Source organism: Centrocercus urophasianus, unplaced genomic scaffold, assembly GCF_019232065.1.
Source record: "Centrocercus urophasianus isolate 14NV4802_14NV808 unplaced genomic scaffold, USGS_Curo_1.0 seq_29, whole genome shotgun sequence".
NCBI lineage: Eukaryota > Metazoa > Chordata > Aves > Galliformes > Phasianidae > Centrocercus > Centrocercus urophasianus.
This window is the reverse complement of record NW_024884855.1, coordinates 10,124,478-10,141,888: the sequence shown is the minus strand read 5'-3', so window position 1 is coordinate 10,141,888 and position 17,411 is coordinate 10,124,478. Positions and strand designations below refer to the sequence as shown.

Genomic DNA, 17,411 nt, shown 5'->3' with positions numbered 1-17,411 from the left:
GGGGGAGGCCGTGAGGCCGTGCTGCGGGGCGCGAGTGCCACCCAGCGGCCATGAAAGGTAGGAATGGAGGAAGGCCGGGCCGCGCTGAGCCTGGAAGGCTTAATTTGCGTTAAAAACCGCCTATCGGACGTTAGCGGCGCGCGCTAAGCGCGCCCGGCTTTTGCGACACTCGCTTTACGGCCGGCGGCGGTGGTAACGAGTTTTCCCTTGGTCGTTGGGGAGCCCAACGTCGCCCCGCCGCCATGTCACCCCGGGGCCGCCGCATCATGAGCCGTGCGTGCGCCCTGCTGCTGCCCCGCGTCTGTGCAGCGCTGGCCGATCCGCGGCAGAGCGGCCCGGATGACACCTGCTTGGAAAAACTGCTCGATTGGTTCCGGGAGCTGAGGAAAGCCGGTGAGTGCGGGTTAGGGCGCCCGAGGGCTGCGCCGGGGGGGAGCGGGGGGGGGGGGGAGGGTAAGAGGGGGGGAAGGTAAGAGGGAGAGGAGGGGGGTTGGGATTCAGCTAAAGCCGAGGATCACCGGTACCGCCGAGTTCCGCGACGCCGCTTCCTGTCCTTGGTAATTCCCTTTCACCAGAGCCCACCGCGAAGCTGCTGCGAGACAACCCCTGTCTGACGAAGTTCTTCACCGCCGTGCTGGCGCTGCCGGAGCCGGAGCCGAAAGTCCTGTCCTTCACGCTGCGGTTAGCTGGGATAGTCGCGGCTGCGGAGAACAGCTTCGTGCACCTGCAGGTGAGTTGTGCGCCTGCTTTCCCCTGTGCTGAGGACTCCTGGATATGTACAGATTCTGCATGTAAGGCTTCTCAGTGATAACCTGCAATAAGCCTTCTCAGTTGTCACATCAAGCTGCTGTCGTCTCATTGCTTGTCTTGCAGCAAGCTGTAAGTCCTCATGCGTAGTAATTCTCAATTTCAGTTCAAAACATTATATAGGATATCAGTATGTCTCATCAATAGCTGAAGAATATCATATATCCCTGGACAGGTCCTTTAGATTTAAACTGCAATTACAGATGTAGTTTTCTGACCATAGTAGATTGATTTTCTGCAAAAATAAGGGAGCTTCTTAAAGTCCTGTTCTATATAGCAGACTCCATTTATAGTACAAAACTCTGGTTTGGGAAAGAGATGCGTGCAACATAAAGCAGCTTAACAGATCTAATATATATGTAACTTTTCTGCTGCATCTTAAGAAACAAACAATAGAACCCTTACACTGCTTAGTCCATAAAAAAGAGCTATGTTGAGTTCAAGCATGAGAATCTGAAAATTATCTATTTTAGTGTTTATTTAGAAGGTTTCACTGCAGTATTTATATTGTTGACATGCAGCTTCTCTGCTCCTCTGAAGCCCTTCTGCTTGCTCTTTATTCTGTGTGTTCTCTGCCCTCAGCGGCTGGGGCTGTTGGCCAAGCTGTTTGGTGAGGATGGGCCTCTGAAGAGAGCAGCATGGGAAGATGCATCTGTGCGAAGTGGCTGGGTGGAGGGCATGCACAGCATGGTGCAGCACCAGTCTGCCCTCCACTTCATCTGCAGTGGTGGTGAGTGCTTCCAGGCCTGGTAATGCCCCAAGTCCTCCCATCCATCTTGCTACGATTTTACTGATGAAAAGTTAACCAGGGACTCATTTATTTCTTGACACTTACATTTTGCAGTCTCATTTTCCTTGCATGGGTTTTTAAGTTCTCCTGCTGTTAACACCAACTTTAGATCCTCTATATAAAGAGGACAGGAATGCTGGATTGGTACTAGCCTATGCAGCATGTGATGGAAGTGAGTACTGCTGCTGCAATTCCCTTTTTTCCTTACTGGATCTGTCTGCAGATGGTACAGACTCCTTCCATAAATATACCCTCCTAATATTACAGCCATTAGAATGAAGTCTTCTGTTCCTGAGTTACTAAGACATGTGAAGATCTGAAAAATTTTACTTTCTTCTTTTTGTTTGCTTGTACCTAGGGACTGTCTGACTTTAAAAGGCAACAGAGACCACAAAAAGTTAAAAAACAAACCACGTTTAAGCCTCTGTGTTACTTGGATTAAAATAGTATACAGCTGGACTGCAGCAAGACTCCACAATAGGAAGACTTGTGATTTTCCTTCATTGACTTCTGTTTTGTTTTCACACAGGAGGCATAGATGTGGTCTTTGTTCTGCAAGGGGATCCCAGCCTGTTTGTGGCTTCAGCTGCCCGTTGTCTTCTGGTGCACTTGCTCACCCACTCTGTAGGGCCTGAACTGATTGTACCTCTTGATGCCAAGGACTGCGACTGGCCAGCGTGTGCCCACGTGATTATAAAGCATATAGAAGATTCTCTTCAGTCCAACTCTGCCTCTCACGTCAAGCAGTCATTAAAACTGTTAACTAGTCTGTTTGGCAGTTGTCATGCTCCTTGGACTAAAGTGCTTTGGTTAGGCGTTGCAAAGCAAGTAGAATCCTTCTTGACAGAAGATTCTGTTCAAGCACAACACATACTGGTGGATCTTCTTCTAAACATGGCAAGGTGAAGATCTTGGATCCAGTGATGAGAAATACCATTTGTGTTAGTAGGACATATGACTTACTGTTCTTTCTTCTCAGGTCTGCTGTGTTTCGTGAAGACAGTTTTTGGGCATTAGTGACATCTGCTCTGGAACACTTAACCCCAGAACAATCAGGTGCTTTGGCAGTGGGAATTCTGAAGATCTACCCATGGTAGGAGTTGCTGCTATGAATTTTTTTCACTCTGCAAATGCTCCCAACATCTCTGCTCGTTTCTGAGAGTTGTTTTATTCACTGCACTGCATTTTCCACTGTATTGCTTAATACAGTGGACTGATTGGTGAGAACCATGCAAATAGCTAACAAACTTCAGACACTGCTATTAGAATAATTGTTTCAAAGACAGAAATGAAAAGAGCCAGTGTCATGTTCACACACATGCTTTTGTATCTTACCTACAGACAGCAATTTCGGACAGAAATTCAAAGCTCCTTTAACTTTTTAAGGCCAAGGTTGTTTAAGATGGATATTTTGACTGTCAAATTTAGAAGTATTTGGTTACTTTTCACATGAGCACTAAGTGTAACAACTTGAACCGCTGTGCAACAGAAGTGTGCATCTTGCACACATCGTGCATCTCTGTCAACAGTAGGAAAACTTAATTTAGAAGAAAGCAGTATAGGTGATCTAATCTGACTTCTTATACGTTGCAGGACTGCGTTTAGAGATGGATTGGGTTGCTCAGGGCCTTCACCAATACAGTTTCAAATATCCCAAAGGATGGGGATTCCATAACTGCTCTGGGAAACCAGTTCCAGTTCCTTACAGTCTCACTATGAAAAGTATTTTCCCATGTATCCAGTTGGACTCTGCCTTATTGCTGTTTAAGGTGTTGCCTCATCTGTTGTGCACCTGAGAAATCCAGTGGCATCTTCTCCCTTTAGATGGTGAAAAAGCATGGAGAAATCATCATAAGTTGAATGACTATAGCACATAGATACTTACTTTCAGACTAATTAATACGTGTGTCTTACTGGGATATATATATATATATATATATATATATTTTAATGCAATAAGTGCCTGTCCAAACTCTCTTCTTACACCAGTTTTCACTCTTTGCTGCTGGATGAGGCTGTTTGTCAATTCCAGAACCATTTCTCTCTTTCAGTTAGCCAGGGAGAATCAGAAGAACACTCGACTTGTGACAGTAATTTCATTTCTGTCCTGTTGCTGGCTTTTTTACAAGCCTGTGTGAAAACCACTGGTCTGCTCAGCATTTGGGGATAGATGTTTGGGGTAGAGTTGACGTTTTCTTGTTTTGGTAATTGCTGTTTCTTCCTTGAAGCCCACAGGTTGTGACAATTAAAGCACTGACTGTTCTCTTTCAACCAATGGAGTGTATTTTGAGAGCAGCCTCCGTGGAATGTTCAGGTAGTATTGCAATAGAAAAGTTAGAGGCTATTCTGTTTACCAGTGTTTTAAGTGCCTGGTTCAGAAAAACTGGAGAAAGATTAACAAAAAAAGTCAAGGACAGCAGCAGTGTTTGTGGTAAAGTGCAGCGTCCTGCTGACGTTTGCGTTTGAAGAGATCTTCATACTGCATCACCTCAAAATAGTAGCTCAGAAGTCAAGTTTGGAGATCACTATCCTTTGTAATCATTAACAGCTTGAGTTTTTCCCTTCTTTGATTCCCTAGGTTTGCTGTATGAGTCAGTTAGTGATCCCTCTGCTGTTGAAAGCCTTCTATCCTCCAAGTCATCTTGTGCTAGTTTTCTGTGCCAGACCCTTGCTCATCTGGGGGAGCTGCTCTCTGTGGAAAAAGTGAGTTCTGCTAGTTAGAAAATCCAGCAGGATACATTCCCAATAGGATAACAGAAGAATATTAAGTCTTGTAAACAGGGACCATACTTGGTTTTACGTCTACCTTCACAGGCTTGGTTGCCATACATTATATCCACTGCAAGTATTGATCCAGTGAAAAACATAAATAGAGTTGCTTTCCCAAGTAGTGAAAAGCATCTCCTCCCATTTATGCAATGGTTCACTGGGGGAGAGGGAGGTTACTTGTTAGCAGTTATTAGCATTATGTTACCATAAGGACAATGGAAGTTGCAGCTTTTGCTGTGTCTCTACCAGAAACTTGCTCTGTATGCATGCTTGAAACATGTGATGGAAGCTTGTTGTGTTTTTTTCCCTCCCATTAGGTTTTTTTGCCCAGGAATTTACCCTATACATCTTTGCTGTGTTCTGTCATGACGACATTACTGTTCTGTAAAGGCCTCCTGACTCCAGCTACTCCTCTGGGAAGCAAGATTAGCCAAATCTTGGCAGGTTGCTTCCGAGTACAGAAGGCAGCTCTTGATGTCCTTGCAGCATTTCCTAACTGCAACTGTGAGTTAAACTTTGCACTTAAATTTTAATTTTGGAAATTGCTATTCTGTATTTGAAGACTGTGCTTGCTTTCTTCTATAAAACAGTTTTATAATCCTCTTTCATTCCATGTTTGAAGAGTTGAATTATTCCCTTTTTCTTAATGTTGGTTCTTGAGTTTTTGTTTTGCTTTGTTTTTAAACGTTTCAGGCACTGACACAACTATGAGAAGTTTGTTTGACGTCCTTCTGATATACCTGGAGAGTCCAAACACTCCTCCTACTGTGAGTATAGAACTAAAGAAGGCTCCAAATCTACTGGCTTGCCCAGTGGAACATACTTCTGACAAACAGGCTGACAACAGGTGTTTCTTAGCAGTTAGTATGAGAGTATCTAGAAGGCTTCTTCTGAGGGACTTGCAGGAAATAGCTAAAATGGTAATGAGCAAGTAGTTGATCAGTAAATCAGATATTCTTGAAAATATAGGAGCCATCATGTGTGACTGTAGAGCCAATATAATCCACTTGACATTGCTATTAAGTAATAAAATCTTTTACAGTAACACTTTTGTTTTCTTGCTTTCTTTTGTCCAAGTGACTCAGGTGACAGCTGCAAGTGAAAAGCTGGAGACACTCACAGTGTTTTAAAGTTGAGAACAGTTGGCTAGAAATGTGGCATAAGCACTATTCATTTGTGGCTTATTTTATAGAATGAAAGTGCATGCACTAATTTCTTCTGACAATTTCACTGTAATTTTGAGTTAAAAAAAAAAAAAAATTTTTCTAGCATAAAGACAAAACCACCTTCTCCTGCAATAAAGTACATCTGCTTTGTATTTCTTCAGGTTCTGAAGAAATCATTTAAAGCTATGTCCAAGTGGTTGAGGAGCTCATCAGGAGTATCCTTCTTCAAAAATAAGCAACAAGCTGACAAGATTTTGCGAGGTAACAAAGCTATCAAAGTTGGACAAACAGCAACTGGTGGCACATCTGAAATGTGCTCTCACCTTCTTTTTCCACTTAAAGCAGTTAGGATTTGTTTCCAGTTGTGCTGAATTTAGTTGTATCTGCTCATACAGTGCTTTGAGGAACTGTGAGAGGAAAAGTCAACAAAAGGGATCACATCAGAAAACAGTGCAGAGGCTGCACAGTGGTTTGATTGTTACCTTTCATCTCAATTCCCCCCTCCTGCTTGGTTTTCACAGAGGTGTTCCTGGTGCTGCAGAAGCGTTTGTGCAGTCCTTGCTGGGAAGTACGAGACTCTTCTCTGGAGTTCTTCACCAGCTTGATAAGAACCCTGGCAGGTATGTGCAGAGATTTAATGGTTCAGATTGGAGGACTGTTTCTTGTAATGTTGTGAAAGTCAGTCAGGCCTGTGGAGCATCCTCTGACCTGTAACTGCAGGGGGAAGGAAGGAAGGAAGGAAGGAAAAGATAAGTTGAGATTTTTACTTTCAGGTCACAGTCAAAATCTGTCAAAAAGATTCATAAACATATGCCACTATTCTGTTGAATTTGAGTTGCTGTGTCCTCCTTAATGACAGCTTCAGCAAATTAAACTATGTTGTGTGGCTTGACAGCAGTAAGGGATGACCTTTTTTTTCTTTCTCCCTTAAACAAAAGTTGCTTGATGGGGCTGAAACGACACTCCGATTTACCTGGAGCAAATTATTTCTCACCAATAGAAACAACTGTAAATGCATTTTTCCAAACTCTAGTGTCAAACACGGCTGGAATTCACCAAGCTGCTGCAAAGTGAGGAGCCTGCCAGAAAGTGTCCGTGCTCCTGTGAGCAGCAGCTCCGTTCACTGTCAGCTGCCCTGCAGTCAGCGATCATCCTCGTATGACACAAATCACTGTTTGCATTGGAAACGAGTTCATGCTCCGAGAGAATAAAGCCTCACTTCTTTGCATTGCTGTCTCGTTTACAGACCGTAGGGATTTCAGGAAGTTTCTCCTGTTTTCGGAGATGCCAAAGCGTATAGAAAACCTTCTTGAGGATCCAGAGAGCTACGTGCGAGCGAGCGCTGTGACGGCTATGGGGCAGCTGGCCTACATTATTTATGTCTTTGTTCCACAGTCACGTGTTGCAGGGAGCCGGTATAATAAAGAGGTACGGCTTTGTGTAATCCACTGCAGACACGAGCAGAACTACACATTGTTCCCCTGTTTTTTTGTTGTGCTTTTTTTGTCTGTTTGTAATGTTCCTTTCCTCCTTTGTCTTTTTACACTTAGAAAACTGCGGCAAAGCTTCAAGAAGTCTTGTCCACAGACCCAGAGGTCTTTCCTAGGAGAGCTGTGATGAGCGTCTTCACCATGTGGGTGAAAGAGAGCTGCACGGGTAAACCGGAAGAGACAGAGCAGTTCGTCACTGCGGTGGTCCAGACTGCAGCACGTGACTTAGACTGGGAAGTCAAACTTGGTTGTTTGGAACTGGTTCAAATTTTCTGTACCTATATGTTTTGCCAACTTGGCCTTCCTGAATGCTATTATGCTCCTGTCTCACCTGCAGTCACTAGTTCCGTTCATGAGAACAAGCCACTGCAGATGTTTTGCCGAGCAAACCTGTTCAGCTTCTTGTTTCGGTCTTTGTGTGACTGTGACAAGCCAGTGGCTCAGAAAGCCTGTGATATATTGCTTTCCTTAAAATCTCAGTTCTATCAGAGTAGCACCACAGATTCACAAGGGACTGGAGACTTACCTGCAGGACATGGCATTCATTGGTTACAAAGGACACTAAGGCAGGGTTCTCTGGTCCAGAACTTCCCCACAGGTGATGGTAGTGAAGTGGACTTTCAAGATCCAGAGAGCATGATGTTAGCTTTGGGAACGATAAACTTAGTGGAACTACACAGTGACCTAAAAAAAGGTAGTGATTATGTGGAGAAAAGCCCCCAGTCCCTCTTAGAGGACATCCTTGCTATTGTGGGGACCGTGGAGGAGAATGAGGCTGACTGCTACTAAAGACATCTTTTGCTTTGAGGGAACAGTACTTACACGGGTTTCTTGTGAAGAGAATTTTTGCTACCAAAGTGCTATAAGAGAAGACAGTAGGAAGTGTTACTCTGAACAGAAAAAAAGGAATAGTTTTGTTAGCTGTTAACAGAGAGTCTTTGTTTTAATACTGATGGCTTCTCTTATTTTTAAGAATATTCTCTGATAAACTGATCTGCCTGTTTTATTTTTCTAAGTAAATAAAGAAAGGCATTTCTTCTGTTTTTAACGTGTAAGTATGTTAAGAAAGCAGCAGAGCCTGCCTACATAAGGAAACATTAAAAAAGAAAAAAAAAAAGGTGACTGAAAGCAAGCTATTGTATGCTTCTAAAAATAAATTCATTACCTGCAACACACTGGACTGAGCTGTCAGTATACAAGTGCTTTTGCGACTTTGCATCATGAAAACAGTGGTCCATCCATAAACTCTGTGTTCCTGCCATCCAAGGACTCTGGGGATGTAAAGAGAGAGGTGGGCTGCTGGGCAGAGGAGGAAGCTGCACGCTGCCTTTCTGGGATGAGTTTTTGTGGGAACTGCAGCTTTTGCATCATATCAGCGCGGGAGCTGCGCAGCCCCTGCAGGAGGCAGATTTCCCCATACAGATGCTACAGATGATTTCAGCAAAGGCTGTGGCCAGGCACAGGGCTCGTGTCGAGTCAAAGGCACCAGTGCTCAGCTCTGTCAATTACTTTCATGTGGCCTGTGGTAGCAGGTAGAAGGCAGCAGCTACACAAGTGGTAACAACAGGGCATCACAGATGAGAAAAACCCACATCTCTGAGAGCAAGTACTGTGAACAAGGAAGATTACAAAGCTTTATCTGAACAGGGGCAGTGCGATTTCTGTTGCCTGCTCTGTACACAGGTATGAAATTCCAAGAATCATTTTCAACACATTTCAACAAAGCACTGGAAAAAGGATTTGTCCTCTCACTGCTCAGACTCACGTTGACGTAGCAAAGAATGTTTGGCTCAGCCCTGTGCTAGTAACAGCTTGTGAAAGCTGCCAAAAGAATAGTTGTTAGTTGTCTGTTAATACATTGGACATTTAAAATTCAAAGAGCAGTCTTTGCTTAGTTATGCTCATTGTATGAGTGAAGTAAAAAATGAGCCATAAGTGTCTGAAGCTGCTGCTTGAGCCTTAGAGAGGTGGTCTGTGAGCGCAGACCAACTCATGCACACCTTAGAAATTTCTTTTGTCCATCTCATAAAATTTGCTCCACCTTTCAACACAAGCTCATCAAGGCTTTTAAAACCACCATGCGTTACAGAGGAAACTCATCAGCCGGCTTCACCACAGTTCTCAGCAATTAACAATGATAAAATATATCAGCAGCCACACCCCTGTGCTGTGTCATTTCCCTCCAGCATTGTGGGTTTTGTCCTCTGCTGAGAAACAAAGCACTGCTAAGCGTAGCACAGCCAGACCTCAGACCTCGGTGGCAGAGCTGCTCCTCTGTCTGCAGGACAGACTGTGCTCATAACCCATCTTTCAAACGAGCTGAGTGCCCTTGCAGAGGGGGGTGGCACAACGCTGGTGATGTTTCATGCATTGTCTCTGCCCGGTGACAGTGGTTCTGGTGCTCCCATTTGGGGGTCACTTCCTGGGTCAGGTGTAAAGTAACACTGGGATCTTAAAGAGGGCTGTGGTGGGGCTGCTCATCTTCACACCTGTGAGCCGTGCTGTACAAACACCCTTTGTGGGGCTGGTCATGCAATTGCAACTCCTGTTATGTGCCAACAATAAAGCAGCAGCTAAAGGAAGAACTGACAGCAGTTGCTAAGTGACAGCGTCCATATAGGCTTGAACAGCCATGGGATGGGCGCAGGGAGCTGCACAGCAATCCCACTTTGTCCATAGAATTAAGGGAAAAAACACTTCTCAGTACCATCCAATATCCTTAGCTGATGCACCCAAACCAGCAGCACCAAATGTTCACTGCTGCTCGCTCTTCCCACCACTTCCTCCCCAGTGAACTGGTGCACAGGACAACACCACGACATTTTTGGCTGAACAGCCCATTCTGATCAACAGGAAACAATGACAGTATTGGCACTGACGGTTATTGGAAAAATCAACAGCAACAAAACCCAGCAGAAATCCACCCATCAGCTTTCCAAGCAAACCCATGGCTATGATTAACACTGAGCAGAGCTGTTGTATTGGAAAAATACGGTAACTTTTTCAGAGCTTCAAACAACGTACGTCCTCATAAAGAAAGCATTTAAACTTAGTTGACTAAAATGGTGACCCAGCTGAAGAGCCTACAGACCTGCAGGGCACGAAGGTTCATCTACTCCTGACAGGGCTGGGAGCAAGGAGACCATGAGCACTGCTTTGCCTGGGTGGAGAACTGCTCATCCCCAAAGAGGAGAGACTAATGGGCACCACTGGCAACTCGGTGCCCCCAGGCAAGGTATGCTTTGAAAAGAGAAAAACATCAGCAGTGCAAGCAGGCTCTGTACAAACTCTTGCTCACCCTGCATGCTATCACACACTGCAGAAGCAGTCCGAGGCTGTGTTGGTAACAGAGACAAAGGGACTGATCCATCAGCACCCTGTGAACAGCAGGAAGTGACCAGGAAGTGTCACCACCCAGCTGCAAAGGGAGGAGAGGATCACAAACACCGCTCAACTGCCTGAGTGCACACACAGTGCAGACATGAAGGACCACCTCTGCCCACCAATGCAGCGTGGAGAACCTGTCAGCACATGGCCCACCTTCACTGCAAGCCACTGCTGAACCAAACGATGCCCTTTTCTAATGGATTCCCTTCCAGCTCCGTCCACACAACTCTCGATTTCCAGTGCTGGTAGGAGCTGCCCTGACCCTGCTGCCAGCTCTCACAGCACAGAGCTCACGCCAGCACAATCAGAGCTCATCCAGACAGATAAAGCCAGCTTGGCTGTTGCCTTTGGTCACTGCCCCCATGTTATCATATCAAACACTTCCCTTCTGCACATTCCTCCAACTTAAAATGTGAATTTGTCTCTATTCCATCCAGAAATGCAGCCAGCTAACTGTACATTCTCATAGCTCTTCTCCTTATAGCTCACATTTCTTCTCAACAGCCAGGACAACATGCCCTGTCCTGGCACCAAAGCACTATGAATCATACAGCACAAACACAACACTGCAGCGCAGACAAAGGTCTGATCCTCAGCAGCACTAAATCAGCACAGAGGTGCAGTGTGGCCAAGCGAGAGGCACATCCCCAGTGCGTGCTGCAGCACAGCTTCACCCTGCTGGTGCTACAGATACGGCATCATGGAAAGAAGAACAGAGCCCTCCAGCCTCTCCAGTTCCTGCACTGGGAACTTCTGACCTGAGGGAATCAGCACTGCCTTCCTCCTGAGTTTGGGAGCATCTTCCTCACCCTTCATGTAGTGCGATGAGATCAAAGATCCATCTCCATGGAAACGTCTGAGCGCACAGAGATGCTGCACTACGGCGCTGCATCCTGCTCGTGGGCTTTGGCACTGCTGCTTGGAGCAGAAGCTTTAAGATCAGATGTGTCAGCATTCGGATCTCTACTTGATGAGTAATAATTGATTACACGAGCAGCGTGAGTATAAATAGCACATACTGTGGAGTGTGACAGTACAGCAAGTATAGGGAGTTCAATGCAGTTTTGGGGAGACACAGCCAGCAGATGTGCATTTTGTAAAACGTGGGGTTTTCTCTGGGGGAGAGGCAGGAGTGAGCAGCCATACCTGTCACTGTGTGCCTCCATCAGCTCCAGATGCAGAGCTGATCACAGTGGTCATCCAGGAACTCTGTGCCCACTCTCCTACCACCTCCAGGCTGTCTCCTGCTGCTCCCAAACAGATGAGGGACATTCGTGCTCTTCCATAGCAGATACAGCCACCTGCTGTCTGCTGTCCCCACACCTGAAGCTGGGTAGGACTGCCTGCACACACAGAGCCCAGAACCAAGGTGGGCAGAGCAGCTGAAGCCCATCACTGCCCACTCAGACATCTCTGCAGGGAGGGCTGGGCACACTCCACAGGGACTGCCAGTGGAGCAGCAGCAGCCCAGCAAAGCCTTCATGAGCTCTCTGCGCTGGGACCAGCCGTGACTGGAAGCATGATGCTGGGTCACTGCAACAATCTCCTGTCTGGTAGTGCTGAGCTCCTGCTATCCCAGCACAGTCCTTCCTACATCCTAGGAGGTGGAAAACAAAAACTGCAAAGAAATAGATGTGGTTTATGATACTGTTGTTCCTAGCTCAGCTCACCACATGGCCACGCGAAGTGGTGACCTGCTGCAACATGGGCAGGACAGAAACACTCAGAGAGCTGCTGCAGCTGACAGAAAGTGGCTGTAAATATTCAGCTCCACAGAAAATCCTCTATTCCACTTACGTGAGGTTTAAGCCAAGGCCAGGACATAAGAAAGAGAAGGAACTCACTCATGTCCTGAGAAAGGAGAGCAGCAAACAGCAAAGCAGAGCTGACAGCGCTGACGTGGGGAGCTCCAAAGAGCTCACACCATGTCTCACTGCTGCGTGCAGCAACACTGAGCCCCAAGTCACCCATATGCACAGACTGTTATTTCTGTAATCATATTAGAGAATTTCAGAATAGCAACTGTGCAGTGAGCAGCCCAGCTGCCAGCGTTTAGCCTTACCCTAGGGCACAGGCAGAGAATGCCAGGCTTGAATTAACGCCGTATAAGCTGCACCATGCTGAGTTTCATAGCTTAATTATAAAAGAGAAAGCAATAATCAGGGGATCTATAAGGCTAATAAACGTTCTGAGAGCACCGAGTGTGACACAAGAGCCACAGCCAGTGTGACAGGACATGAATGCATACAAAAAGCACATTAATCACACGCCATGCACTAATTTGCAGCTGGCTTCCAGCAACAGCACTTGGCCTTTAGCCGCCTTCGTGGCATCCCTGGGTGAAAGCAGACCGGCACCGGAGCAATGCCAGCACCATGAGCAGTGACCCAGCCACGAGCCAGGACGTGGGGGCTCATCCTGCAGGACACGGCCCAGCTCCCAGCCCTGCTGCTCCCAGTGCATCCACTGCGCTCAGTTTGGTGCTGGCAGTGCCCACCAGTGAGTTCATCCAGCCAAGGGCAGCCAAAGAGAAAACTGGGGCACGGTGATCTGCCCAAATATCTCAGTGTCTCTGAATCTCTCTCCATCTCGTATCTCATCTCACTGCAGCTTTTTAATTGCACAGCTTGGTGCTGGGCTTTGCTTCTTGTTCAAAGATTCCCTTGTTTTTATACACAGTACATTTTTCTCTAGAGCGCACTGTCTCCATTTAATTATTGCCCATTGAAACTCAACGCCTTTGCCTCTCTCTTAGGAAAAACTCCGATAGAGCTTGAAATGAAGCTGCCACCAAGGAGAACACCTCCACCTGTGCTTTCCCAAATTCCTCTGCACCAAGGTGCCTACCTGCCCTGCACCACTGCTGACACCAGCTGGGTGCTCCCTGGGCCGAAATGCCGCAGACTGGGAGCCAGACCCATGTGCATGAAGGAAACCCAAAGTGCTCCCACATACCCACTTCTGCCCAGTAATTCACTACATCACTGCGTCCTCCTCGCTTTGCCCTCTGCAAAGGGCAGCTCTCTTCACATTTGTGCTCTGATGTTACCATCAGACAAACGTGCATTGAAGCATCTGCGCTTCTTCTCTTCCTAATAATCCCAAATTTAACTTTGTCCTACTTAGCACCTCCTCTGACACCGGGAAATGAGATGCTATTTCTGCTGGCCTCAATACTGAACCCAGGGAAAACACAGAGCAGGTCCGGGCTGGGCTTAAAGCCTGGGATGGATTGCTCCAGCACAGCCTCCTTCCATGGGGCTCCTGAACCTCTGTCAGGAGCCACAAAGCCCTGATCCCCACATTGCCAGCAGCAAAAATAAAAATGAATTTAAAAGTACCTAAACCCTCTGCAAAGATACAGGGATCTGAAATCTCTCTTCCTTTGTGGAGCACAAACACCAACTGCCCACAGGGATCAGTGCTGGAAAGGGAAAGCAGCTCTGCAAACGAGCAGAGCTAGGGATAAGAGAAGTTTTCCTTCTATTAGCAGTACAGCAGAACTGAAGCAGCGATCAGCCAGCTGCAGGAGGGACAGCCCCTTCCCCAGGGTCTCAAACCTCAGGCTCCATTTAAAAGCCTTAATAAACCCAGGATATAGGTGGTACCATGACCTAGTAACAGATCTGCAAACAAACGGCTCCCGCTTCACTTAATCGCTGTTCTTTCCCCTCCCTCCCCTCTCCCTCCAACAGCAGTTGTAGCAGCAGATTGCGCTCACTGATCAGAGCAGGGCTGGGGCTGTTTGTCTCTTCCAGTCTGTGTCACTGCAGGAGCACCAGCCCAGCGCTGTTTCTGTCAGCTCCCCATCCCACTGATGGAGATGGGCTGTGCCAGTACACAGTGCAGAGGGACAGTTCTGCTTGCAGGCATGATCCAGTGCCTCGGGGACACCGATGCCCCAGCTCTCTCACATCCCAGAAGGGCCTGCTGCCTGCTGCTCCCTTCTCCTCCATCATCTTTTACTGCTGCTGCTCCTCACCGCTTTGTGGGAAAGGCAAAAAAATCCTGACAACATCACTGTTTGCCTCCATGAGGTCCATGCCAACTGCTGAGGGCAAGGCGATGGGTGGGCAGAGCAGCAGCTGGGCACAGGAGGAACCTGTTCAGGCACCAGAGTGACACATCACCACTTTTAAGGATATTACAGAGAGTGAATGGAAGAGACAAGGAACGGCTCTCCTTCTTGTGCCCTCTGATGCAGGCAGAGCCAGAACAGCAGTTTCAGAGGGGAAGCACCAAGCTGGCACGGCCTGTCTCACACAGTCCTCAGCCTGCACAAGCAGAACACCTGCTTTATGGATTCCTCATCTCCTGCTTCAGACTGTCCTGCTACCAGAAACACACCACCACATCTCCAGCCTACAAAGAAGGCAAACCTGTCCCCAGCAGCACTCCCAGCATGGTAACCCTCAGCTTCTGCCACAAACTGCTCAGTCCTGCTTCTCCCTTTCCCTCACCATCAACGAACAGCACCCAAAGTCTGTCCCTGCCAGAAACCTTTACATCACTCCTTTTTTGCAAAGCAGCATCTTAAGGCCAGGCTCTTGTTCTGTTGCATTCCCCCATCCTCTTCTTGGTGCTCTTGGCAGGACTGCACCTGCGTCAGGACCAAGCACAATGTGGCTGCTGTTAATGCAGCCCTCAGCAGGGCTGCTCAAATCTAGATCCGCAGGGCTTTGCGGTCACAGAGCAGAAAGAGAACAGAAGAACCCACAGTGCTTTGTCAAGGCTGCTTTTCACACTCAAACTTTAAGAAAGTTTGCTCATACGCGTTTCTCTTTGTGGTAGCAGACCAGGCTGCTGCTAAATGCACCCTGCCTTCTTCAAAACTGCTGCAGATTGCAAAGACAGAGAAATAACACCAACTTCTCGACAGCCCAAGCACCAATCCCAGGAGAAAGTGTCGCACCTGCAGCATTCAGCAGGAGCAGAACCTTCCTGGGCTGCACAAAACCCAGCACTGTGTGCCTGCCTGGAGCCCATCTCGCAGAAAAGGCATCTTATCTTATTTGGAAAACTCCAACATATGTGGAGGCTGTCCTCTGCAATTTATTCCAGGAGCTCATCAGCTTCATTCTAAAGAAAAAAACCCAGTGTGTTGTTTCCTCATTTCAGCTTGTCTGGCTCCAGCCTGTGGCTGTAGTTTGGTCTCCTGTCCGTGGCTCACACAGCACTCAGTACTGATATTTTCCCTCATGGAGATATCCATGTGTGCAGCTTTCTTCAGATGACCAAAGGACACTCTCTCAAGAGCCAGTCCTGGTGTTGTTCTGGGGCAGATTCCCTTCTGTTTGTGAGGACACCACAGCAGCACCAGTCCTGTTCAGCTGTGCTGACTGATCTACAGGTGGGCAGCTAAAGCAAGCACTAAATACCAAGGTTGTAATAGGTTTGGTAGGAAATAAACCTAAGTCTCCATTCCTGGAGCACACTGCCAGCATTGCTGTCTGGTTTAGCTCTTGGCTTCTCCGGGGCAGGAGCTGCCTGTCTGGGGTTTGTGTTGCTCTGAACACACTGCTGGTGTACTACAAACAACACAGAGATACATCATTTCAGATAATTAATACAAATAAACATCAATTACAAGCAGCAACCAATTAAAACTGAACAGAGGGCATCTCCCATGCTTTGGTGAGCAGATGAAGGGAAGGGATGACGCTGCAAGGCCGCCAGGCCCAGCCCTGCCCCCACACTGCACTGCAGAAAGGTTCCCACGGAGGCTGCCAGGTGAGACTGCTGCTGCTCCCCTCCTTCTGATTATGATAGCAGCTAATTAAGGCAATTTCTCACCAGCGATGCTCTCAGTGCCTTAAGAGCAATGCAGAGCCCAGGGTGGCAGGCTGCTGCATGCAGTGATTTTCTTATCCTGGTGCTCACTAACCCCGCAGTGCTGCAATCTATCCACCTGTATGGCCACTGAGGCTCTGGTGGAGTATTCCTGCTGTACCCTGCAGAGCTGTGCCTTCAGTGTGGGCTGCAAGGAGCACTGCAGCTCTACAGCCTGAGAAATGTGTTCCTAACTTCTGTTCGTGTCCCTTAGGGACAAAGTCCAGGTTCCAGCTGGAATCTTCCTTTGTCCTTCCATCTAGTGATGGAGAAACGCAGGATCAAAGCAGTGAAAGGATCAAAACACAAAAGCTAGACTACACGAGGAAATGGGGCTGGAGATCCACTCCTCCAGTGTAATTAACCTTCCTGAGAACAGATAATATTCCCAAATTAAAGGACACCCTGGGACACAGAAACACATCCACGTCATGCGAGAGATGCGCTAAGAGGAGCATCAAGGCAAACACAGCCACCACTCCCATGGAGCAGATCTCATCAGTCTCCGGCACAACCACATAACTAGAGCTCTGCTCTCCAGACACCCACTCCAACCTTCGTTTCTTATTAACAGAGCAGATTAAAGAGCTCTCAGCCCTTGCGGCACCGACACGTCGCCCAGCTCCGGGCTCCCGGCAGGAGCGCGCTCCCATCGCTCCTCTCCCGGCTCCAGCGTGGACCCGCCGGTGCCGATAACCCCTTCCCAGAGCCCCGTTTACCCTTTTTCCTCCAAAACCATTTTCGGGGCTGCCCTGCAGCCCGACGTAGGGTTCAGCCCCGCGCTGCCCGCCGGTCCCCCCGGCCCCTCTCCGGCGCTGCCCCCGGCGCTTTCCCCCGCGGGGTTCGGGGCGGCTCCCGGCGGCAGCTCGGCGAATCCCGTGGGCTCCCGGCGGAGGGGCCAAGCCCCACTCGTGCCGCTTTTTCTCCCCCTTTTTCTTCCTCCTCCTCCTCCTCCTGCTGCTGCCGCCGCCGCCGCCGCCGCTCCTCCTGCCGCTGCTGCCCGGCTCCGCTCCGCCTCGCCAGCCCCGACCCGGCTGCCCCGGCCCTGCCGATCCTCCCCGGCTTCCGCAGCCCCGGCCCGGCGGGCGGTGAGTGCTGGGGGTCCCGGGGGCTCGGGGTGGGCGCAGAGTAGGGAGGATTCGAGCGGTCATCCTAACCGGGAGGGAACGGGGG

The 17,411-nt window shown here is 48.1% G+C and overlaps 1 protein-coding gene and 1 long non-coding RNA gene across 2 annotated transcripts; one reads left to right on the top strand and one right to left on the bottom strand.

Annotated features, from left to right (window-relative positions):
* Window positions 1-247: 247 nt before the first annotated feature.
* On the top strand, window positions 248-8,055 carry BRAT1 (BRCA1 associated ATM activator 1). Its single transcript, XM_042827570.1, has 13 exons — window positions 248-393; window positions 576-730; window positions 1,390-1,537; window positions 2,127-2,499; window positions 2,577-2,690; window positions 3,826-3,911; window positions 4,176-4,300; window positions 4,684-4,870; window positions 5,060-5,133; window positions 5,694-5,793; window positions 6,054-6,152; window positions 6,779-6,960; window positions 7,083-8,055. Exons 1-13 carry the CDS (start codon window positions 267-269, stop codon window positions 7,809-7,811), a joined length of 2,499 nt encoding a protein of 832 aa, XP_042683504.1. The 5' UTR covers window positions 248-266; the 3' UTR covers window positions 7,812-8,055.
* LOC122165022 lies at window positions 2,902-8,055 on the bottom strand. The gene is made up of 2 exons (XR_006170364.1): window positions 6,015-8,055; window positions 2,902-3,415 (listed from the first exon to the last, which is right to left on the bottom strand). It is a non-coding gene; the product is annotated as an uncharacterized LOC122165022 (long non-coding RNA).
* Window positions 8,056-17,411: the final 9,356 nt, after the last annotated feature.

What these genes read in the sequence shown, in the direction of transcription:
- BRAT1 (XM_042827570.1), top strand. Translation starts at nt 267, where the DNA reads ATGAGCCGTGCGTGCGCCCTGCTGCTGCCCCGCGTCTGTGCAGCGCTG. An exon ending in AGCTGCTCTCTGTGGAAAAA is followed by an intron (nt 4,301 to 4,683) that starts GTGAGTTCTGCT and finishes CCCTCCCATTAG; the next exon opens with GTTTTTTTGCCCAGGAATTT. An exon ending in CTTGATAAGAACCCTGGCAG is followed by an intron (nt 6,153 to 6,778) that starts GTATGTGCAGAG and finishes TCTCGTTTACAG; the next exon opens with ACCGTAGGGATTTCAGGAAG.